The sequence below is a fragment of the Rutilus rutilus genome, assembly GCF_951802725.1.
Source record: "Rutilus rutilus genome assembly, chromosome: 10".
In the NCBI taxonomy this organism is placed as follows: domain Eukaryota; kingdom Metazoa; phylum Chordata; class Actinopteri; order Cypriniformes; family Leuciscidae; genus Rutilus; species Rutilus rutilus.
The window spans coordinates 13,737,331-13,763,439 of NC_140215.1; the positions used below are offsets into that span (position 1 = coordinate 13,737,331).

Here is a 26,109-nt window from a genome sequence, read left to right on the forward strand (position 1 = left end):
GCTTTGTAATTGAGCCAATTTATTTATACATGTTAATTAATAACACTTGTACATTCGAAAGTTAAAGTGGCCATTGTTCACATGAGACTTTATCTGATGAGCTTGTTGACTTGCATTCACCATTATTTCATGTTGAACATTCAATCAATCTAGTACATGATTATTTATGTTATTAAGTGTAACTTGTCCTCCTGAGGTGATATATACATGTGCATAAAGCAAAATTATCTCATCAACTACCTGTAGAAGCAACTAGATCTTCCATTTGTACTATGGACTTTTACAGTCTCTGTGCTGCATCAGTAGTCTTGATTAGTAAAGTGCTCTTCATAGATGTACAGTGTGAAGAGAACACTTTGATATACAGCCAAAGGTCCTCAAACTCCCACAGGATTACCATTTTGTTGATTAGTGACTCATGGAGCTGGCTATCCAGCTGAAATTTCTCTTCTCATGTCAGATCAGTCTAGTTAGTTAACGGAAAATTGTTTTTCCATTAGCGAAGACCAGTGCTTCACTGTTCATTTTTATGTAAATAAATGCATGATTAATTAAAGTTTATAATATTGTATTACATATAATACAATATTATATATAATAAATGGCCTTTCTAAAAAATCGAGATGGTCCTCACTGCAGAACACGAAATCCAGGGGGAGGAGTTGGATCTGGATCCAACTCCTCCCACCTTACATATACCTAAACCTACCCATCTCCAGTTCTCCACCCCCTGATCCCTAAACCCACCCCTAAACCTACCCATCTCCACCCCTTAGATCTGGATCCAACTCCGCCCCCTGGATCTCGTGTACTGCAGTGAGGTGCTACTGAAAACATCTATATACGTTTGAATTGAATTAACTGCAGAAAATTATCATGTTGAAAAAGTACGAGGAATTTCATACCGGTGCTGTATTTGAAATATATTGTTTCCTGTATTGAAATAAACATATAAGGTGCAGGAGACGTGTAGAACTAATGATGGCTATTCAAATTCCAAAGTCCCTGAAATTAGTTTAATTGCACGTTGTGATAAATAAATACCTTTAAATTTGGAATATAGTTTTAATTTTGCTTAATTCATTCTTCGCAAAAGGTGTTTTGGGTCTACTTAGATTACTGGTAGTTAATTGAATTTGTTTTGTACCGTTTCCTAGCAACAGTGGGAAAACTAGCAAGAGGGAAAAAACCTGCTTGAGAGACAGGAGGGCAGTGACAAAGGAGCAGGTGAAAGACACACAGGTAAGACTTACAAATGTAATACAATTTTATAATTGAAGACTATAAGAAACAGGGACTTAATAATAAATAGTCAAATACTAAGTTCTTTTCTGGTTAGTTTTGGGTTGAACATTTTTTCTTTTCTTTTAATGAATTGTCTTTTAAGCAATACAGTGGAATTAAATGTTTCACAATGCTTTTAAAGTGCAGTTAAAGAATAGAATTGTGTATTGCTTTTTATATTTATGTGGTTATAAATAAGATGGAAATTATTCATATTGTTATCTGGCACTGCCAGTTTGCAGTTTGTTTAGTGGACTAGTTTTATTGATTTTGCCTAGATTTAGTTTGATAATGGTTATTTGTGCACTAAAAATAATTGTTTTTGCTGTTGTTCACTGTCATTCTTGTGCAAAGCCAATACGCAGAGTTCAACTGCAGCAGCGCCGCCCTCATAGATAATGTAAGAAGTAATATGAGAGGAAAAGACACAGGAGAACATATAAACACATGCACCATATCAAATGACTTTGCATGTACTGTTACAATAATGCAAATGACTGTTAAAATTTGTAATGAATTGGTGTTATCTCCAGTTTTCTAAATTAGCATACAAAAGACGTAAGTTCACCTTGACTGTGGACTAAGAAAAGAACTTTTTAAAAATGAGTGTATAGACAACTTTTTAAAAATAGAGTGACAGTGAACAGTCCCTTATGTCTTTTTTCTGCTTGGCATTTCTTGCTGACATCTATATTTCTATCTTGTCCCTCCTCTCTTTTATAGCACTGTCTCTCGAACAGAACCAGTCAGGAAAAGTGCCATTAAAATAGCATTACACAAAGAAGGTTCAATTTCAAATACCTGAATGTGAATATATATTGAAATACCTGATTGGTTAAATGCTCATACTAACTTGTATACAAGATCTTGACTATATATATATATATAATAACCTAATTTTCTTTACTTTCAATATCTCTTCCTCCCACTACACATGCACACTTTGGACTCGACTGCTTCATACCTCATCATGAATTAAGTATTAGCGTTGTGCCTGATGTCACAATGGGCTTGAAGTGGCCTGAAGTGCCGAAAAAGAAGACTGCAGAGTGAGAATACAAGTGAACAATGGAGAGCAAGTGCACTTCTCAGTTTTTTTTTTCATTTTATTCTGTCTTTTGCCTCCCACATATATGCTGTCCTCTTTCATTCAACTGTCTGCCTCCCTGAATTTGAAATGCTAATGATCTCCACAGTGCTAGAAATATTCGGACTCTCTTTCTTCTATCTGTCTCTCCCTTGCCTTTGCTTGCATTTGTCTGTCTTTCACTTTTCTGCCATGTGTTTTCCAGTAGTCTCTCTTGTCAATCATTGGTTCCCTCAGTTCCTCAGTTCTGTCAGAGTTTCTCAGCTTTCCATCTGTCAGTCAAGGTCAAAGTTGTTTTTATCACATGCTCATCAGTACAGCCAGTGGGAAAGAAATATTTTCTTTGCATCTCTTAAATAGGCAAAGTAATAGAAATAATAATAATAATAATAATAAACGGCAAAGAAATAATCAGTTGCATAATCAACTAAATGTTCCATATATAGCTGTTCCATCGATTATATAAAGACAGTCAGAGAAGACAAACAAAATGGGCATCCTTTGTTCTCTGGTCTTGTTTCACCATGCCCTCTCAAATGTATTCAGCAACTGTTCCTCAAGACAGCAAACCATATCAAATTCCCAGAGTAAGCTTTTTACTTTTAGTCAGTACAAGAGCCTGAAACAATGGGCTGAGTGTTGTGTTTTTGTCTCCAAGAAACTTCTTAGATATACAATTAAAAAAGGTTGAGATGAAAACTTTAAAAAAAAATTATATTTCTCCTATTTCTGCATTTTGCTTGTTTGCTTCTTTGTTTAGCTTGTTAATTTAAAAAAAATTCTCAGGATATAATCCAGGATACGCATTTCAAAACATCGCAACGTGAAATGCCACAAAAAGCGGTTTGTGAATAGGTCTTAGTGAGTTAGGAGTCCTCTCGACTTCTTTTAAGCTGTCTCAGGCTTAGGTGCTACCTTTAGGGCTAAAATGCTTTGTGAATTACTCTTAGTCAAAAAAATTAGGAGTCCTAAAGTTACGAGTGACACGCCCATTATTTTTAGGAGTTGCTCCTAAATTCGCCAGTTAGGAGTTACTTTTAGCCTTACAATTCTTTGTGAATACGGCCCCAGAACTATAAGATATTTTGATGTAATAGCAGCGTTAATGATCATAAGATTAATTGCATAACATTGCATCAAATTAATATCCAAATAATTAAGATAAAATATTTCACCTGAGAGAGAATCATTTGATGAATTTCATAACCTCAGTTTGTTTTGTGCTTGAATGTTATATTAAGTTATTAGACAAAGACAATTGTTCAAAAATTATGTGATTACCATGATAATATTTTTTTGAATGATACAATTATTAAAAATAATATTAATATTAAATAATATTAATATTAAATACAATTTAGTGCAATGAAGCTAATTTTTCTAATGGCCTCAATATTAACCCCTCTTTTTCTGTACCTTTCTTAACAGGTCCAAAATAGGCCTTGATACAAGCCTCTGCAAATAGCCTCTACAAATTCTCTGCAAAGATGTCTGCTGGCTCTCCAGTGAGCAACAAGACTTCCCGTAGTACATCTCCACAGCCCCCTCTAAGCCCATCAGCACAGTCAGACATAGAAGGTCATGAGGACTCAAAGCCTACTCCTGTAGGATCTTCGTTTTCCTTACCATGTTGGGCTACCCAGGCCCTATGTGATTTGGCAAGATGTGAAACAGACCTCAGGCGTCTGCGGGAGCAACAAGTGACTGAAGCGCAGACAGTTGTTCGAGGTGTGGAGCGTGCATTGCTTGGAGCACAAAGGGAGGAGCACCGTCTACTGGAAAGGGTAGAACAGGATCACAGGGATCTACAGCGCAGACTGGAACAGGTGCAGAGGGAGAATGGAGCAGCCATAAGGGTTGGACAAAGATTAGTAGACCAGCGATTATATAAAGTCATTAAACTTCGAGAGCTAATAAGGAAAAGTTGTGGTGGTGATGGTAGTAAAAATCGAGAGGGGGATCAGAAGCGGGACCAGCTTCTTAAGGGCGTTACAGAACTGGTCCAGCCTTGGGAAGTCTCACTTACACTCAAACGTGTATCTTTTAAACCAAGTGCCCAACCAAACGCTGTAACCTTTGGTGATATTAATGTGCAAGATCACAATGTTCATATTCCTGTAGGAGGCTGTGGGCAGCTGGGGCAAATGTGTTCCCTCCATGCCACTGAAATACGCAGTGGGGCTCATGTCGGTGGAGAAGGTCAGAGTACGCCTGATGGAACAATTCCTGGGCAGAACCAAATCCTATCTCCTGGGCTTAATCAAAGGCACTCATCAACTAGTAGCAACTTGAGGGTTGTCCGGAAGCTCCGTTTGTCAGCCCGAAGTGATGATGAATCAGGAGAAGAGGTAAAACGCCAGTCCCCACAACTGCGTCACTGGTCCCCTAAACAAGTCCCATGTGAACGTGATTCATCACAGGAGGATGAGTGTGAATCGCCTACATCTGAATGCAAAGGAGATGAGCTCTTCTTGGCTGTACCATCCCTTAGTCATGGTGAGTTAGAGGGTGAGGATTTTGCTTGTATACAAAATGAACCAATCACACAGTTTGCTTCACAGAGAGCAAAAAGGCAAAAAGAACTCTCTCCATCTCCAGAGCAAGGTCATCAAGAACAAGGTGGCTGGTTCTTGAATCAGTTTGACCATAAAAATCATGCCAGAAGGACCGGATCTTCAAGAGAAACATCAAGATATGGCACACACTCATCACCACCCAGAGAGATCATCTCTAGTCAAGGCAGCAACAACCACTTCTTTCATGGCAGGTCTTGCTCCCAATTAAGTGCATCCTCAGATGACCACCCACAAAACCGTGCACCATCCCCTGCAGACAGTGTAGATTCTGGGTACACTTTCATTGTCAGCTCCCCCAGGGATTTCTCCAACTCCCTGCGTCCTACTGCTCGCCTCTCCAGATCAGCTGCTGACCTTTCCTACTGTAACAGACCCCTCAGTGAAACCAGAACACCGCAATCAAGCATATGGTCTGTTTCCAATAATCAAATGTCCTCAAGTTCCACCTTCCAAAAACAATGCGAGGTGTCACGGACTAAATCCTGTCCCAGTCATGGTAACTTCTCTCAAAAGAGCACCCAACCACATGCTACTTGCTCCAGTAGAGTGCCTCGTTCACTTTCTATGTCTGTTATCGATAACTCATCTCAGAAAAGACTTAACCACCTTACAGCAGGACGGCAGAATTCTCTAAATGAGAACAGAATTCGGGGAGAGAGGAGTGAGCCAGCCCTCCTAGTGTTAGAGGAGGATGAGGAATCATTGGCACCAGAGGAGGTGCGCCTTGTCCGGCAGTTTGGTAAACAAGGCTCAGGACGTGCTGATCTCACGCTACCCAGTGGTGTCCATGCAACACCGCAAGGCCAACTGTTCCTTGTGGATTGTGGGAATGCTCGTGTCCAGGTAACTGATGCCCATGGCAACGTCCTACAACAAGTGACAACAAGTAACGACTTAGGAGGCTCCTCACGACGCTGCCGTAATTACTTTGATGTGGCCGTTAATGCCAAGGGTCTGATTGCTCTGAGCTGTGCAGCTGAGAGGGCTCTCCTGATCCTTAGTCGGCATGGGCGTCTCCTCCAAACATTTGGAGGAGGACCCTACATTGCAGGAGTGCCTCGAGATGAGTTGGAAGCACCAAGGGGAGTGACAGTCACCCAAAGAGATGAATTCCTAGTTGCAGATATACGAAAGGGTACTCTTACTGCACTGAAACTTGAACCTAAAACTGGTTCCAGATTGGAACGCACTGTGGTGACCGGTTTCCACAGGCCTTATCTGGTTGCAGCATGCCTGCACTCTGGTCTGGTCGCAGTGTCTGAGCGAGGCAGTGAAACGGGGCAGGAGCCTTGTGTGAAGATATTAGGACCAGGATGGGACACCTTACGAATCCTGGGTGTGTGTTCCAGCTTAGGGCCTGTCCTCTCCTGTCCCTGGGGCCTCTGCATTGATAAGGATGGGGCTGTGTTGGTGGCAGACTGGGGAGAAAAACATAGAGTGCTTCTTTATCCTTCTGAAGGGGCAGGACGAGTGATTGTGTCTGATGGACTGAGCAGCCCTCGTGGACTGGCACTTTTACCACATGATCTCCTGGTTGTGTCAGATAGCATGCACCACTGCATTAAAATGTATCAGTACAAATGAAGTTACCGCAAAGCTCAAGATTCAAAAGAAAGATGTCACTGTATGAGATGAGTATTTGGCAACATATGAATATTTGGCAAACAATACAAATTTACTATTTGCTGCTAGTGCAATATCATACTGCATGGTATATAGCAGGGCTTGACAACCTACAATAAGCAATAAGAGTAGAGATGAATACTATATTTACTTACATGTTCATTTTTGAAATCCCTCTTATCTACATACCATTTAACCACACACTGTGCGGCATGACCCATTTGATAATTCAGTATTCATACTCACATGTGACCAGTTTTGGACCAGAATAATATTTTGTGGTATATTTTGTAGGGGTGAAGGTGGTGTGTGTGACTTTTGTGTGACATTTTATTTACTTTTTTTTTTTTTTAAAGGAAAACTCAGATAGAATACAGTTGACTGACCTTGGCATGTTGCAATGTAGATTTTCATAGAGTGTGTCTTGACATTAGTTTTGAATCCCTGGTTGCTTCTATTGCTTATAGATTGTAATTTCTTTCACAATACATTACTTTTTGACAATACTAAATGCTATTGAAACCGAAGAACCTTACCAGCAGGAGGCAGTAATGATACATGCACATGTTAATGCATTTTGTAATGCTTTGGAAAGGATCTTTCATGAATGAAGAATGGAATTAAAAATAAAACGGCTTAAAGTAAATTAAACCATTCATAACACAAATGCATATAATGAACAAGGCTCCTTTTCAAATGTATACATTTTGTGCTTTCTAAAATATATATTATTACATATGTGTTAATGTCTTTTACTGTTCTTAAAATATATCATTAAAAAAGCTTTCCTGTTTGAGCATTTCTGTTCATCATTAATCTGCTTACACCTGGAATAGCAACAGGAATTTAACTGGTGAATGTGAAATATTCTTGGTAAGACTGAAATCTTAAAAAGTGAACCAGCACCACTGGAATGTTTTAATTCCCAGTTCTATTACGACTTGCAGTATTAATGAGAGCCTTTCGAAGCTCAACAGGGCATGTTGACTAACAAACACACCCAGTCTGCCATATCTTTACAGTTTGAATTTAGGCCAAACGTATTCTTTTGGCTTGTTCACAAAGACCAGGATGGTTATACTCTAATCAAAATGACATCTGCTTACTTCTAAGAGAGTCTACATAAGAGTTTATCTCCTCGTTTCATACAGAAGTTTCATGCTTTGTGATGTCCTTCCTGTGCCCTAAAAATGGCTTGCTATTCAAAAGATTTTTTTTTTCTCTCCCTTGTTTACACTCTAAGAGGATGTGGTGTCTCCTTGTCAGGAAGCGGAACGTCGTCTTTAACTTTGTGTGAGACTGAATCCGGAATTAATTTGACTAAGGTTCTCATCACAAGTCCACACATCCCTTTTCCCCTAATGTGCAATGAATGACCTTTAACAGTGGTTTAAGACACATTTTCATTGCAGATAATCTGTTTATTTTTTATCAGTGTAAGATGTGATCTTGTGAGAAAACATGGGTAGATGAACTTCCCAGAAAGTGGAACCTGTTCCACTTGCTCAATTCAAGAATTGTTGTAGGAAATTACGTATTTTTTAACAATAAATATTTTAATTGTAAAATTTCCATTGTTTATTTTATTATTATTTCTTTTAAGATTTTTAATCATTTTAATAAAGATATTATAGTGTGCTTTATTGAGACTTACTGTAAAAATGTTTTACACCGCCATCTTGTCTGAGCGATCCCATATAATGGCTGCAATGAATAAAGCATCTAAGAATGTTATTTAGAAAGGAATGTTAGATGGCCCTTAAAACGTCTCAAATAAAAATGTATCCTGCAGTGTCTACAGGGAGAAAAAAAAATCCCACCTATAAAAGAACTGGGTGCAAGTTGTCCTTCATTATAGAGGAATGCCTGAGTTTGCAGTTTGTCTAGCAACCCCAAACCACATCAGCCGTGTAAAGACTAGTTATGTCTTGGAATAAAAAAAAGAAAGAACACAGATAACTTTTAAAATGGAAATGACATGCTTTAAAATGTCTCAGTAGTCTGAGAAATTAAAATGTTTCAAAGAGAATTTTAAATGGATGATAATGACTTAGTGAACCTTTTGATATTGCGTTTATGAGTCCTAGCTTGTTGTAACAGTAACAGTTTTAGTCTCAGTATGCAGCTGGATATTTGAGATCCTCATGCAACCTATAATAATGTGCTTATGGATAATTATTAATATGGAGCTTTTCTCTAGTTGACAAACTTGAGAGGAAGAGTTTGTCACAGTGTTTTGTGTTGCGCATGTCTTAATGAAATTTACCTTTGGTCATATAATAATAATAATAACAACAATAAACCTTTCATTGCAGCGTGTTTGTGTGTAACAGTTTTTGCTGAATCCTGTGGCTATTGTGTGTACATTACAGTATAAGCAGTGTCCATATTTGTGGCTGTATGACCAACAGGCAAATTGTCAAAAGAGTAGCAGAATTCTGCTTGTTGCACACAGCCACAGTTGTTTGCTTTGAGGGGGTTTATGGAAGTAGCAAGTAAACTTTAGAGAGGCAATAAAAAATACCCCTCACAGGGAGAGACGTGTCTGTCTGTGTGTGTGTGTGTGTGTGTGTGTGTGTGTGTGTGAGAGAGAGAGAGAGAGAGAGAGAGAGAGAGAGAGACAGAGGGAGAGAGAAGAAACAAGAGTTAACCATTACTGAGGATGTACAAATAAGGAAAAGCTCACTGAAGAATGTGTGACATTTTCACATTTAAACCATAGGGGAAATATAGGCTACACACCAACTCAAAAGGACAGAAAACCTCTGAAATCTTTTTTTCTGTTAATCATGAATGTCCATGTCCTTGTCCACATTAATGTTTCTGTTAAAGTAAGTGACTAAAACTTAAAATGTATAAATTAAAAAACGTTCCTTCCACAATTTTCAAAGCTCATTCATTCAAGCTTTCTTGTAGCTCAAACAGTAGAGCGTTGACGCTTGTAACGCCAATTGATAAGAATGTAAAATGTGTACCTTGAAATGCAATGTAAGTCGCTTTGGATAAAAGCATCTGCCAAATGCATAAATGCATAAATGTAAATTCATTCATTCTTGTGTTTACATTTTTGTACACTACAGAGCAATACAAAAAAACAAACTCTGTCTAAAAATTTCTGTTCCATGTAAGAAAGAAAACCATACTGCTTTCCAAAGACATGAGGGTGAATGAATGATATTTTGGGGTAAACTATACTATGAAGCTCTTATGATTTTGTTGATTTTGTAATAAAACCAATGAAATCATAATAATGCAAAAATGGTAATCGCCTCCCATGCTGGAGATGCCAATTCGAGTCCTGCTCAGTGAGGCGAGTACGGGTTATACATGCAAACCAAAGGGGTGTCAGGTTTGCTTGTTTCTTCTCCGTACAAATTTGCACAAAGACAAAAAAATCATATACATTGTTTTAATTAGTGCATCTCAATAAATCTTAACATACAAAACACTATAAATTACCTATGGCAGTGTGTTAAATTCACATCACTTTCTCTTCCTGTCACACCTATAAGGCTTTTATGACCTTCCATTCAAATCTAGTCATGCTCTGATGAACATGTACATGTATTTGAGATCACTTATATATCCTTCCCTAACTACCTCTGTCTGCTTTTAGAACAATAACTTCTCACTTTCTTTTTCCCATCTCTCGATATAATTCAATTGGAATGAAGCTTTAAAATGTTAATTTGCCTTGCTGATAGGTACATGAAAATTAAAAACTCAGTGTAAATAAGTAGTGACACATCTATGCCCTGAAACATCTTTAAAGGACAGAAACATTGCTAATGACCTGGTCTAGCATATAAAGCCACTAAGTGACAGTGGCGCTTTGAAAAGCCCTTTTTTGCAAGTCCAAGCCTGGGTGTAAATGTACTGAAAAGCACAGACATTTAATATTTTAATCGTAGATACCTTCCAGTTTTGACCACATTCTTTTGAACAAAATAAAATAAAGGTGGCACTTCTTAGCACAATGAGTGTGTGTATGAAGAAAAAAGAGTGAACAGCTGTTCGGCCTATGAAAAGTTGTCATTCATGCCGAGTTATAATGTGCACAAAAATCCCTGGGGTACATATATCAACTTTTGTAAATGCACAACACCAGCAGAGGAAATATCCATAAGTGTCCCTCTGAATGTAAATATATTTTCCTGTAATTGTGTGACAGAGTATGAGAGATTGCCAGCTGCTCTCCATTGTGACGGCATAAGGAGGAAAAGCTCTGGAATGTACACAGCTTGAGCCTTTGAACTCAGGTTCCTCTAGGCCTTTCCCTCTTCTTTGTGCCTTGGGGTCAATTGGTTAAAGAGAGGTGGAGGTCAGTGTGTTATAACACTCTCATCTGCCATCCTCCTCTACTCTTAACATCTCCCACACAGTGCAGTGATTACCCACACAACCCTCACCTCCTTGAAATCATAAATGCCCAGGTTTGCCTACAACAGACAAAGTTGTCATTAGAATTCCAGACATTCCAAGTTACAATCATAAATACTGCAGCTCAAAGTACAGTGTGGTTTACTTCAATCTGGCATATCTGAAAACTGCCTGATAAAACACATATTTTGGACATGCATATATAAAATCTTAATCAATTAATAAAATTCCCATTTATTAGATAACTGACAAATTACAAGACAAATGTATTGTTCTTGTATGTGTGAAACTCAATGCCTCACCTCAGAGCGGAGTTTCCCGCTTGTAAAGTGCTGCACTGGTCGGCCCTTCAAACTGCAGCTTAATTGCCTGTTTGAGATTCAGCTGGGGGTCAGTAGTTGTCATGTTAAACACAGACTCATTAGGTAAGGCACTATGTGGGGAAATAGCTGAAAGGTCAATGATTGGAGACATGGATGTCTTTTGAATTCCCCCCCAGTCATTTGTTTGTCCATGGGATTGGATGAGAAAAGGTGGATACCCCAAAGGGGGGCTTTCCCTAATTTTTGTCTGTCTAATTGGGACCTCTTGGTTTGGCATCACCCCTAAGGAAGCCATAACAGAGTTCCACTTTAGATCAACTCCTCCAGCTTGTTTGTGGCTCTTCTCAATCACATCCTCTATGATGTAAGGAGTTTTAGGTTTTAAGAGGTAGTTACCATTCCCCATTGATCCAAGCCCTTTTAAGGGGCTTTCTGAGTCAGGCAGTTCAGTGAAGGTGCACTGTTCATGTGTGGGACTGCTCTTGGGTACAGCCTTTTGATTATGCCTAGATGCTCTGCCCTGAAGACTGGCAGGATTGGAGCCAGGAAGAGGCAAGGTGGATGGCCGACTGCGGGAACGAGAAAGTGAATGTTGTTGTATCTGCTGGATGAAATTTAGGCTGTCAGCAGGCACGGTCTGTACTGTGGCATGGGAGTGGCAGGTGGAGGAGGAAGTCTGTGAGGCAGGTATGGAGTGGAAACGCTCTGCAGTCGAAGCTGGGGAACAGGAGGCAGAAACTGAGTTCGAGGATGGAGAAGATGTGGCTGTAACTCCTTCAACACCCACCTCTCCTGAACTAAGAGACGCACGGGCCTTGACTAGGGCTGAAAGGTAAGAGGTGTTGGAAGCACCACTGGGTGAAAATGGTATGAGACCTGAAAAGGGCTTTGCACCATAGTTTTCCAGAAGTCGCACAATCATGAAATGACCTTGTTTTCCTGCTACCTTTACTGGGCTGCGACCATAACGATCCACATTGTCTGGTTCTGCACCTTTTTCTAAAAGCATGGCCACAATTTCAGCATGCCCCTCCTGAGCAGCAATGCTAAGCGCTGTGGCACCCTGCTGTTTGCAAGCCAGGTCTACATTGATACCTTTAGCCCTAAGGAGCAGCCTGCCAGCAGCTGCATGACCTCTCCACGCCACAGAGTGCAAAGGAGGCCGACCATCAAGATCTCTTGCATTTGGGTCAGCTCCATATTTCAGCAACAGTTCAATACCTTCCAAGTCACCTCGCCAAGCTGCTACGTGGAGTGCAGTTCGCCCTTCTGCATCTTTTGATTCCAGAGGGACACCACCTTTTTCTATGAGTAGGGTGGCCATGTCTAAACAGCCCTCCAGGACCAGCAAATAAAGAAGAGGTCTTCCTTCAGCATCACGGACATCAGTGTCAGCCCCTCTACGCATCAATAACTCCACAATCTCCCGATGTCCCTGCAGAGCAGCCGCACTGAGTGCGGAGTGTCCATCATATGCACGATGATCAATGGGTGATTTTCGGTCTAGAAGCAGCCTGACTGTACTGCAGTGCCCTTCTTGTGCTGCTAGAATTAGAGGGCTCCGACCCTCCACATCAAGCTCACCCACACGTGCCATGCTACCTCGCTCTGTCAATATTGCACACACACTTTTGTGACCTTCACAAGCTGCAGCATGCAGTGGAGTCCAGCCCAGATCATCTTTGTGATTCTCATCCAAACCCCTGTCCAGCAGTGCTCTTACAACTTCAACGCTACCCTTTGCTGCAGCCAAGCAGAGAGCGGTGCGGCCTTCTCCATCGATGCCATCCACTGCTGCCCCCCAAAACAGCATACGATTAACTGTGCCAGCATGTCCCATAGCTGCAGCCGCAAGAAGAGGAGTGACAGCAGAGGGATGAGCTCCAGAACTTTCATCTACATCAGCTCCAGCTTCCAGGAGGAGTTCAACCACTTCCTCATGCCCTTCGTAAGAGGCTAGTAGTAAAGGGGTCATTCCATCTCTATCCTTATGTTCTGGATCAGCACCTCGCTCCAAAAGAAGATTTACAACCTCTCCATGCCCTCGTCCTCCAGCTGCTGACGGCACACACAATGCAGCAACAGAAAGAGCAGTACGTCCATCCCCATCTGCAAGATTCAAATCAGCCCCGGCATCCAAAAGTATTTCCACTGCCTCTTTGTGACCCATGTAGGTTGCAGCTATTAGTGGAGTACGTCCCTCACGATCTGAACGGTCTACTTCAGCACCATGTTTAAGGAGGGTCAACAGAATTTCCTCATGTCCACCCCATGCTGCTGCTCGTAAGGCTGTCCGGCCATCTGAATCGCACCCATCAATCTCTGCCCCAGCTTCCAGAAGTAGACGCACAGCTTCCTTGTGGCCACCCCATGCAGCAGAACGAAGAGCAGTCCATCCCTCACTGTCAACATGCTCCAGCAGGGCCTGTGCTGCAGGACTCTTGCTCCCTTGCTCCTGCACCCACTCTAGCAACACCTGTAGTACACCAGCATGGCCTTGTCTGGCAGCTAGCGTCAGTGCAGTCTGCCCCTGGTTGTCATTCACTGAAGGGTCTGCTCCACGGCATAACAGCAATACAGCTACATCTACAAGTCCAGCATGGGCTGCAGATGCTAGTAAAGTCCGTCCATCTGATGGGTCTGTACGGTTCACACTGATGCCACTGTCAAGAAGAGCTCTCACAGAGTCTTCCCTCTGTAATGCTCGTCGAACTATCCTGCCTCCTCCCCCAACACAGTGAACCCCCACACTGGAGCTATTGTCAGGGGAACAGCTTGCAGGGTAAATTCCACTTTTCATTAAGAGCTGAAGTACATCTTGCTGAACTAATACAGGTGTATGAGGAGGTGATAGCACATTAGAGGAACAGTCTTTTCTGGCACTATTAAGAGATGGAACTCCAGTCCATAGCAACCACAGGGCCAAGAGGGATGGTTCCCCTTGATGGACGCCGCTGCTGAGGAGGTGGTGGGCCAGCTGGCAAGTCTCCTCTGTACCCAAACTACTGGCTCGAAAAGAGAGGGACATGGCCAGAGAAAGTTGACCATCCTTCACACAACACAAAAACTTCTGTGTGCAGTATTTGACATCAGTTAACCATTCTGCAAAGCTGCTGTGAAAGAGGAGTTTACTGCCCTCAGGGCCATCTACAAACAGAGATGCCAGAGCACCCATCTGTGCTTGGAAGTCTCCAATCCCAAGGTAGGAGTCACGGCTTCTAGCAATAGTGTAGAGCTGATCAGCTGTTAGTGGTTGTGGGGATGCCAAAAGGATATTTAGCAAAGGCCTAATATGGACAAACAGACTTCTAGGAAAGAGTCGCTGACAGAGCCATAGGTAAAGGCCATTTAGTGTGCCAGGAATGTCCCGAATTTCTCTAAGTCCTACTAGACCATGTGCAACACCATCTAGTACTCGTTCAAGAAACAAGAAACATCCACCACTTTTGATGTGCAAAAGATTAAGCATTTCAGCCGTATCTGGTGTAAGTTGTCTTCTCAAAGCCCCGTCCTGGTCAAGCCTCCGCAGGATATATTGCTGTACATCTCGTACAGTCGCAGGCTTTCTTAAGTCATCCAGACACAACCTCCTAAAACCTGCAGGGTAGAAAAGCAAGAGATAAAATCAGAGCAGTGTACACAGCAAAATCAGAGACAAAATAAGATACAACAATGAATAAAGCATCATTATGGTCTTGTGCAACAAAAATATATGATTTTGAAATATATAGTCAGCAGCATGTTCTGTTTGTTATCTATACAATCACAACTGCATGTTAGTCTCATTATTCATAGTTTTCAGTCACGTGAATGGCGTGGAGACCTGGAGGGCAAAACATTACAGGCCTGTCCATTTTCCATCTCAAAAGAAAAACTAAAATAAGTGAACAAAATGCACCTTTTGGACACTTGTGAATGTGATCCATATACAGCATGTGTTGCAGTATTTGAATTACTAAAAACAGCAGGACATTCTAAAACGCTTAACGCGGGAAAAAGATTTTTAAAGATCAAATTTAGTATACAACTTATTGATGATGCATACTATATACAGGCGAGCATGTATGTATCTTCTTTGGAAAACTGCTTAACGAGAAACGCACGTTGCGTTTTTATTCTGGATTCATCTACTTGCCTGTACATAGTTTTGCATCATCAATAAGGTGTACACCGTATAATTGGTCTTACTACATTAGTACTTAGTACAAACCTGGTAAAAATGACTAGCGGACAAAGGAGGAAAGCCTTGTTTTGCCCTTCAGATGGGCAATCTAGGTGGATACTGCACATTGGTGGTTGAGGAGATTCCCCCCCTTCTATGTAAAGCTATTTGAGTACCCAGAAAAGCGCTATATAAATGTAACGAATTATCATTATTATTAATCGTATAAGGGTGTGACATCATGTGAAAACATTTTTTTTTGCTGCTCTAAGTTACAATACAAATTACCAACATCACAGGAGCACATAAAAGTTATTTTAAAGAGAACACAGGTGTGAACACCCTTAAAGAGTATTTCTTACTATTGGCAGTGGAGCCAAAGTCTTTTGTTCTTGATATCTAAGCAGCAGCAGTATGAGATGTTTATCATAACTACAATTGCAGCATTTGTCAGAATAATTGTAATCTGTTTTTTAGCAAATTGTGTTGACCAACAACAGTCGTTTCTTTTCAGTATTTTCATCTCGTGGGCAGAGGTAAAACATGATGGTCCTCGAGGCTTTTCAAGCCTAGGTTCAGAACCTTGCATTCAAATTTGTTTATAAAGGCTGAACTATGCACACAACTACTGTACAAAAGATTGTAGTCTCTTAATGCTATACTTCAGATGTCATCCACAAAGAGCTATGGGACCCTCATCTCATAAGACCCGGCCATAATATACTGATATAAGCACAAACAGTCATAAGCTGTATGTTTGGCAATACTGAATGTTTGGGTGGTCATACAAGTGTGGAGAACATTATTCATTTGTTACTAAAAATGTTTCTAAAGACAGATGACCAATTCACAACAGAAAGCAGTAAAGCTAATCATCTCACATTTCAGTGCTCATGAAGTGGTTTATGAATCATCCAAGTGTGTACCTGAGAACATCTTGCATATGGATTTGTTCTGTCGGCGTGCAGAGCAGACCAGCAAGATCCAGGGAGGCAGGAGCTGTATGTATCTGAGCAGGAGCTCTGCAATAGAGGAACTCTGAGTGTCCGCAGATCCTGCTATTGACCGTTCTCCAATTCCATTACCTCCACAACACCCTGAGTCCAGCGAATCCACCACAATAAACACACTGTGAGCTGGTGGTGTCAAGGACATGAGAGGCTCTAATACTGCCCTAAAGAAAAACCAAAGGAGGAGTTAAAAATATATTATACAAAAGTAAAGGCATAACCCAGCATGATTGCATAATTGATTGTATTCAGCTAAAACACTGATAGCAAGTGACCACTGCTAGTATCAAACCATCGTAAACCATACAGACATATTACTTTTTTTAAACTGAATCAACCTTACCTGCAAGACACTGATATAAAGTCTTAATTTAATAAAAAAATATGTGACCAGGAATAGGGCAAAAATAGTTTGGTAGAAGAAACAGAAGAATGGAGGAAGGAGAAGCAAGGATATGTATATTTCTTTAAACAACAGTGAGCACATTAAAAAAAAGAAATAGGAAAGAGATGTCATCACATATGAATGAAAGTCAATTCAGAACTAAAACAGAGCTTATCTGACATCAAACCAAGAGTTCAGAAATGTGGCATTGTTTTGTATAGAATGGGATCATGTGACAAATTTATTTTGAAACAACAAACAAACTCAACAACATCCTTTAAAATGCTGGGAGTTCTTTGGATGTGCTTTTTAAAGCTTTCTTATTCCTCAGCCTTTCTTTCTTTTTGGCCACTTCTTCTGACTTAAGGTGTGGTTGCAGAGGCATCGTGACTCAGTGTTATGGAAGCTCAGTGATTTCCTGTTGCTTCCAGGGCATACCAGTAGACAGTGAGAAGGTGCTGCTTTATCAGACTCATAATTACCTATCTGTCTTACTCTTATTACTGACTCACTTCACTGACTATATGATTGCCCTGTTAATCAAACACTTCAATGTAATATAATACTTTCATCTATCCCAGCCTAATATGCAGAGACAACTACAAACCATAGGTCGATTTCCCAAAACACAGTTCGAGCGTCCTCATACAACCTAAAGCATCCTGATACCTAAATCAGTTGCATGAGCAGAGGATTATGTTTGTGTAAATTTAGTAAATTGTGGCAAAGAGCTCAGGAGCAACCATCTACAACTGAAGCACTGCAAATGACTTAATCAATTTGAACTACCTACACATTTAGACTATGCGTGTATAAATAAATCTGAATATTTTCCAATGAGCGTGTGTGTGTGTGTGTGTATATATATATATATATATATATTTTTTTTTTTTTTTCTTTCTTTCTTAACTGCTTGGCCCATTTTTTTACTCTTTTTTTTACTCGTTTTTTAAATTGTGATTGAGAAAAAAAAAAAAAAGAAAGAAAAAAAAAAAACATCCCAAACTGGAAGCATTGCCTTCTCTATAGAATAATCATAGCTCATATTTTGATAATAATGAAGATCCACACTCGCTTTCTTTAATAGCAAAGCGTTTTAAACAACACACCTCATTCTGTCTATTATGGTTAAAAGGATCAGTATTGAAGTTCCTCTCTCTTACTCCCGCCATAAAATTTATAAATCACAAGCATGCTGTGTTTATCGGTTCCTTATCTCCAACACGTGGGCTCACATAATTTGTTGAGCTAATGCCCTTTTAACATGCTCACAGATCACAGCTTGAGCTGAACAACCTAATAAATGTACTTCCTGACTCATGTCCACATAGACAAGCTATGGGTTTGTCTTGACCCCGAGAATGGTCATGCTAGTTAAAGTTGTCAAACAGAGAAGGGTTAAGAGATCAAGCTCAAAAGAACAGTTATGTGACACCTTTTTTTTTTTTTTTTTCTTCAGTAGAGGACAAAATAGAAAGGTTGTGGTCATGGTCAGGCCAGAAGATTACAGGAGTTACAATGAAACTGAGAATGTGTTACAATGGCTATAAGTAAAAATCCATTTCGCTAGACAAAACATTTAGCAATCTACTTTTCAATACAATACTCTTAAAATACATTTTCTGTTTAATCCAACTATATCTCTATGTAGAGCTTCAAACTGACAAAAGACTAAATTATTTCCTTATGACAAAAGTTCATGTCCAGATAAAATAAACATTATTTATAAGACAAGTGATCTCCACTCTGAAGACAGTGTTACTTATGTACATCAGAGAGCATGTTGAATACAGCAGGGACTGACACTTGCATTTCACCTCTAAATTAACTCTTCTTACAATCTCTTGCCAGGACCAGCGAAAAACATCACAGCAGTTTGTCAGCATGTGTAAGGCAAATGCGAAATGTGGGCCTGTACGTCAGATCTGTGAGGGAAAGCTGAAAGAACTAGTGTAAGAGCAAACACTGAAAAGCAAAAAAAAAAAAAAAAGAGAGAATAGAGAAAGCTGTCAGCATGGCGACCTCACCAACTCCAGAAACTAGTGGCACGATCCTCTTTACCCCTATTTTTCCCCTGAAGGTTGTAAATAGCGTCATCCATCTGCACTGAACGCTGGGCTATTGTGATAACTGTGAATAGGCATCATTATTGCGATGAGAGGAATAAATAAATAAATATATGTGGCAGAAAAGCAGAACAATAGCCCCCTTTCCTGCCTTTGACAGAGTCTTTCTGAGGGGCACCAGACGAAAAATACGATTGGAGGAGAATACAGGGGGTGGGAGGGTTTGGTAGGAAACAATAAAAGAAACCTTGTTCAAGCAAGATGCCATGCACTGAGTGCATTTATATTCATAACAAACACACACAAAAAAAACATCAGCTTATTATAAATAACCAGCAAATATAAGAAAAATGTGTTTGCATGATTTTGAAATTGTCAGTTTCTTTTCTTTTTCCCCCCTCAAAGCACAATAGGGGTAATGTGCATGTCTACATGTCAGTTGGGTTGTGCTTCAACAGTTTATGACCTTTACTCAATAACAGAACAAAGTTTGAGGCATTTACATTATCTAAGCATAACTGATTAGGATTGTACAGAAATACACTAATTAAAAAAAGAAAGAAAAAAGATTAAGTGGTGCGGATTACAATCAAAACTAGTGACTTCTGTAATGACGATTTACCTTTTACACAAAACATCTTGAATTTAAGGTTTGATTGATTATTTTTTTTACCTTATAACTCATTGTTGAAATACAAAATGTTCTAAGCCTGACACTCTAAATGTCTTCGATATTTTGTTGTTTCTGATCTAGCAAAGGCCCCACTGAAGCGTCACTTTCCTTCCACAAACAATGTGAAATACAGAGGGAGTGTGTAAGGTACACCAAAGGCCTAGCTGTGAAACATCTGGGATTTCTCACAGAAGTAATGCTTGGAGAGCAAACATGAAATGCTTGGAGAACTAAAGGCAGAAAGAAATTAGTTCAAAGAGTTCTTGAACGGGGAGTGATTTGTTGCAGAGCAAAACCAACAGAAAACTGTTAGAAATTCTGAGTAAAGACAAAGTGATTATTAGAACTGCTGAAATAGTGAATGTTTAAGATATAAAAATCCATATTGAAATGGTATCATTTTGTACATTATTTAAAAACATGATTTTCAAGAAGAAATGTAAGTTACTGTTAATCAAGAAGAAAAATTGTCACTGTTTTATCATGACATACCAATATAAATTGTGATTCTTTTTCTCATGATATTGCATTAATAATTAAGGTTCTTCTAACAATTTCTGCAATTATTAATTATTTAAATAATTTGTGTGTTCATTCATACAGTTCAGAAGAAACATGCTCTTTAAAAAAACTTGCAATCAACTTAAAATATAAATGTATAAATTGTGATAGATCTACACCAACCTTTTAAAAGTGTCATCAGGTGCTCTTTGGCAGTGGAGGGGCTCCAGGACAGCGGCAATAGCAGCACTGCTAATCACTTTCATATAGTTTGGTCCCAGCAGAGGACTTTCCTTCAGCTGTTCAACCAGCCCCAGTACAAATCTCCACACTTCAATACTGCTCGCATCCTCTCGCTGGCAATAGTGCCAGGCCAAACACCGTGATGCAAACCCTGCCGCCCTGCATGCTTCCGACTGGGGCCAAACCAGCTCTGTGCAGAGGGCTGTCTTACCCGTGCCCGGGCCCCCAGTCACTAGGACCCCTGGAGAGACATGGATCGCTCCCTCCACAGCCTTGGCGGCATCTCGCGCCTCCAGCCATCTTTGTAGCTTCTCGAGAGCCCATTCACGGCAGTAGAACCGCCGGCCCCGTAACAAGCTGGGTAACATGCTCCTCATCTGGCCCTCTGGAGATAAACAGGGACGGACCATGAGGATGTACCTTCTTCCATAGTCCCTTACAGAACAAGCAAAGCAGGTGCTCTTAGAATCTCTTCAAACCTTCAATGTTTGCACTAGAGTTAACACAGAAAGAGCAGAGGGTTGCGTTTGGCTATATGCAAATTGAAAGGTTTCCGGATTGGAGAGTCAGAGAGAGTGTCCTCAGATAACTGTTGGCTGCAGGTGTGTTTGTATTTTGCAATCCCGTAGGTCCAAGTCATGCTGCTACTCGGAAGCCCTGTAAGACAAAACAAACATAAAGCTGGAGGAGAAGGGTGTAATTCTGTCAATGTTTAAATACTTTCTCCTAACCCAAATTAATATGCAGAAACAAGTCATGATAATAATAAAAAAAAATTATGTAAGTGTAAACAAGTCGGCATATAAAAACATATAGAAAAAAAAAAAACATTTACAAAGGAAAGTATTTTAAAATTATATAAATAATAATAAAAAAAAATTCTTAATAATGACTTAAACTTAAATGGTCTAATTGTTCCATTGGTCGTATAAACAGACTGTGCCATTCCCAACTAATGGTTGTTGAGCCAATGTTGCTGTGAATGTTTTCATAATACCACAGTGTTTAAACTTTTCAGGGAAATTCATTTTTGATTGGGTCACTTTATGAATGACTTCTGGCATACTGTAATGTATATCCCACGCAATTCTGACAGGGGCGTGGGAAGTAGGGTTGCTGGGGGAGCTGCAGCTGTTTTTCAGAATTTATAATAAACACTTTAAGTGGGCTAGTAAAAAGTGTTGTTTATATGTTGAATTAAGTTTTTTAAAACACACACACTCGTACACTGTATCCCCGGCTCCCAGCTGCTCTCACTGTATGAGTGTGAAGTCATATTGTGACCGTTGCAGTGTAAGTCCACCTGGTAGGCAGGTTTTTTGTGTTCATTTTTTATTTCCTGTTGTTGTGCAGGATCTTTTATTGTATATGACAATGTGCAAACAGCTCAATAAACCTTTTATTTATTTAACCCGTTGCATTACTATTGCAAGCAGCATCTCTGATGTCAGAAATGTGATGTGCAGTCAAATGTCCCAGTGTATGCTGTTTAAACGAGTGTTCTCACCGGTTCGCTTGATGTGCTTCATGATGTCTAACGTGTTTTATAGACTCAATATTGTTTCTCATTCAAATGTGGTGATCCCCCCCACTCAAAAAACGAAACAAAAAAACACAGCACCCCCAACCTAAAACATCTTCCCAAGCCCCCGAATTCAGGTGGTGCTGTTTTACCTATTATGCTCAAAAAACATTAATCCTTTTACTGATTGAAAACCGTCATTATTTTTGCAATTCCGTTTGGTGATGCTAGCGGCACAGAAATTACACCCTTCACCTTTAAATGAAAGCTTGGCATTTAACTCGCCCATGACATGTGAGAAGGAAAGGTTGAGAGAGAAACAGAAATAGAAAGAGGGTTAGAACCTATCTGACAAACTCCCATGAAAGTGAGAGGTTGGATATTCAAGCAAGTTAAGCTGCTGACTCAACCCTCAACTTAAATTGTCCTAAGCAATAAAGAAATAAAATTAAAGATAGAATGAAAGACAGAGAGTGAAAGAGAAACAACCCCAAAAAAAATAAAAATCTCACCTTTCATAAACACTGGTCATGTTTTTCCTTTTTGTTTTCTCCGTGGCAGTCTTCACTCGTCTCAAATATATTCTCTCTCTTCACGTCTTTCTGTTGCTCCTATCTTCTTCCTCACAGGTCTTATGGTTCTGCTGGCCAGACTGAAATCTGCTCCTCCTTTTGCATATTCTCACCGGCTCCCAGCTGCTTACCGGTTTTTCTGGTCCTTTATCTCCTCCCCTCTTGCTCCTCAACATGTCAGGGCATGAAGTGAAATAGCTGACTGCAAGAGAGAAAGAGAAAGAGAGAGAGAGAGAGAGAGAGAGAGAGAGAGAGAGGGAGAGAGAGAATAAGGGAGGAGTTAGGGTTTGGGGTCAAAGTTTAAACACAGATGCATGATGTCATATAATGTTTCTCTCCCTTTGTCCATACACATTCTCTTAAGAGAGTGAGAACTCATGGACAGGATCCAGATTGTTGCCCTAAATACACCTCACATGTCTGCAATTTATTAGAATCCATAAAACAAAACCCTCAACAGCCAGCAACCTCATTACAACAAATACAGTGCTGACAGTGTATTTTTTACACCATGTCTAAATCAACAACTAACTGATCAACAACATGTGGTGGGGGTAGGGAAGTGGAGTGGATAAAGATGCAGGCTGTCTGCCCAGAGGTCGCAGAATCCAATTGTTACAGATGATCCATGAATCCTCTAACCATTGCGCCCTCGAGGGAAGAGCCCAACCCAAGACTGCTCAAGGGGGGCTCTCCCTGTAATTACTGTACTGTGGGTTACTTTGGATAAAGGAGTCAGATGAATAACAAGTAAATAATATATGCGTTAAAAAAAAAAAAATTATGTCAGCATGTGCATGTAACGCAGGCGTCAAAATAATAAAAATGAAAAAAATATTATTTGTCCTGAATTTATCTGCTGGCTTTATTGACAAATTATCGGGTCATTTTCACACAAAACATATTTTACTCATAGATCACATCACAAATTTACTATCTTACACAAAGTATTTAAAGTAGGTATGAAATGAAAGTTGCTATAGTCCTTTCTTCCATATTGTGACATGCATCCGAGTGAAACGGCTTCTTGCAAAAGAAAAAAATGTAGTGCGGGACTTGATTTGGTCCATTGGGAATTGATTGGATGGTTGTGGTTTGCTATTGCTGTGATCACATGTGAGTGACATGTTGTGCCCTTTTGCCAAGAACAAAAGTAAACTAATCAATCAGTAAACTATTATAGAAAGTTTATTAATACACATTTGAGTGATTCTGAGAAAGTAAAATTAATGAAAAATGAAAAATCAAATTGGCTCTAAACATTCATGTACAAAATTATTCAACCCCCAAAAGTCAAATTTTGTGCAGGATCTTTTATTCTTTATAAACGCTGCCTTTAAGTGCCTAGAAGCTTCTGTCCCATCTCTACTGCAATCTTGGCCTAGACAGTATTCGCTTGAAAAAGCTTCCAGATCACTGATAATCTTTAGTTTTCACATTACCACAGCTTTATTCAAATTCCACCAAATATTTTCGATGAGATTTAAATCTCAAGACTGCACAGGCCAGTCAAGAACATTCTATGACTGATCCCTGAACCAAACTTAAGTATATTTGGATGTAGGCTATACTTTGGGATGGCTGTCCTGCAGGAAAGATCACCACCATTGATCACCAAGCTTCAGTTTCTGCACCAAAGTTATCACCATCTTTGCCAAAATAGCTTGAAATACTTCAAATAATTCATTGTCCTTTATACATTCAAGATTTCCACTTCCTGTAACAGCAAAGCACCCCCGTAACAAGACTAGACCACCTCCATGTTTGACCATGGAGATGGTGTTCTTCTGCTCATAAACTTTGCCCTTTTTGCACCAGACATACTGCTGATCCATGGGTCCAAAAAGTTCCAGTTTGGTCATATCACATTCTTCCAAAACTCCACAGGTCAATCCAAATGAATTTTAGCATATTCAAGTCACTTTTATGTTCTTCTTCTTGGTCAAGAGTGGCATTAGGCAAGATGTCCCAACATGAAGGTCATGCTTGTCTAGTGTTGTTCTTATACTCTGCATTGAAATGTTGCACACACAGACCAGCCACTAGTCATGACATGAGCCTATCATTGAAAGCTTTTCATTAAACTCACGAACCCCCTGCAGTTCCTTCACAAACCCCCAGTCTGGGAAACCCTGTGATTAAGTTATGTAGGCTACTTCACGTTATTGATAAAGAAGGGAATACATTTTCTTTCTCTTTGTATTTTTGGTACACGATAATAGGGTACACGTTTATCCTTTTCAAATCAATGTGATAAACGAGTTAGGTCAAAAGTAATCAAAAAGTAGTCAGATAAGATTATTTTGAATAAAAAAGGAAATAAAAGCAGATCATCAGTCATTCAGCGCTGTATTATGGCTGCGTTGTCACGTGCCAAGCAATGACGCGTCACCATGGAAACAATAAAGTGATCAGTTCTAAATAACGGGGGTCAGCCAGAATATTTTAAATGTAGGCCCTACGTGTAAAACGGTTTAACATGAATACACAGCCTGTGTTAATTCTTTTTATTAAGTACAGTAGGCCTACTTTTTTTTTTACTTAATATTTTAAGTACAGTACAGTTAAATAAAAACTGTATATAATAACTAAATAATAACACTTTTAGGTGCAATACATTTAAATTGAATCATTATTTACGTTTTATTTATTTATTTACCTTTATGTAAGCAGCACAGTGCAGTGTTAATATTCAAACTGTGTTTTTACAATGTTTAAAGCGGCTGACAATAATAACAATTCTTATTAGAAATCAAACGGCCACATTTTTTAGCTTTGCATAACTGTAGCTGAATAGTGAGGCTTACTACGCTACTGTATTTTCATATTGGTCATAATATGGTGGTAGCCTACTTGGAGAGCCAAATATTTTCTGAGGTGGTACTTGGTGTAAAAAGTTTGAGAACCACTGAGCTAAACGACTACAAATTGTAAGTAATCTACCCAGCACTGGGAATAACATTTATACTTGCATCACATTGTAGGCTACAGTAAAATAATTATATAGGCTAGCTTTTATCAAAGCGTCAAGTTCAGCCCTGCAGGATCAGAAAACACTGAATCTTGATCATAAACACACAGTGTTACACACTAGTTGGTCTCTAGTTGAAACTATCACCTTTCAGACAGTTACCATTTAACACGCTACACCATGTCCAACTAAGTTCTGTAAAATAAATTATCCAGGAAGTAAACATAAGAATTCAGTGGGTCGAAATAAAAAAAAAAGATGTAGAACCCTTGCCTCAACGCTTCCAGCGTTCTGAATCGCCAACCGTTTAATTGACTGGAACCGGAGACTCGGCAGGTTGCAGGTGCCGCATCTTCATCATCCTGACGCTCACCACGCTACACTTGGACAGCACAAACCCAAAGCCTCTGAATCCTTCAAGATACAACGGTACAATTTCAGCATTGCAACAGATCCACGCATGTCCACAGTGTCGCTCCACGCAGCGCACTCCGACGTGTGTAATGTAGATGTTTGGTTACATGAAGCGTGATGTTATTGTGCGTCGTGTCCGTCGATAATTCCTGTAGGTTTTCACAAATGCAAATCACTTAATGTGTCTGCAAAAAATAGAGCACATCGCGCGCTGCACCCACCATGGAAGTCTGTTAGAGCTCCAAGTTTTCATGCATCTTGATTGGTTTATTCCGATTTCCGACGCGAACGAGTTAGTCCACGAGGGGGCGCGTATG

General features: G+C 39.8%; 1 protein-coding gene across 1 annotated transcript; it reads right to left on the reverse strand.

The window, feature by feature from the left end:
• Positions 1-9,965: 9,965 nt before the first annotated feature.
• Positions 9,966-25,792, reverse strand: ankrd50l (ankyrin repeat domain 50-like). The gene is made up of 6 exons (XM_084420865.1): positions 25,652-25,792; positions 22,348-22,609; positions 20,254-20,970; positions 16,362-16,609; positions 11,253-14,870; positions 9,966-11,009 (listed from the first exon to the last, which is right to left on the reverse strand). The coding sequence occupies exons 3-5, from the start codon at positions 20,721-20,723 to the stop codon at positions 11,254-11,256; spliced, it is 4,335 nt and encodes a 1,444-aa protein (XP_084276991.1). The 5' UTR covers positions 20,724-20,970; positions 22,348-22,609; positions 25,652-25,792; the 3' UTR covers positions 9,966-11,009; position 11,253.
• Positions 25,793-26,109: the final 317 nt, after the last annotated feature.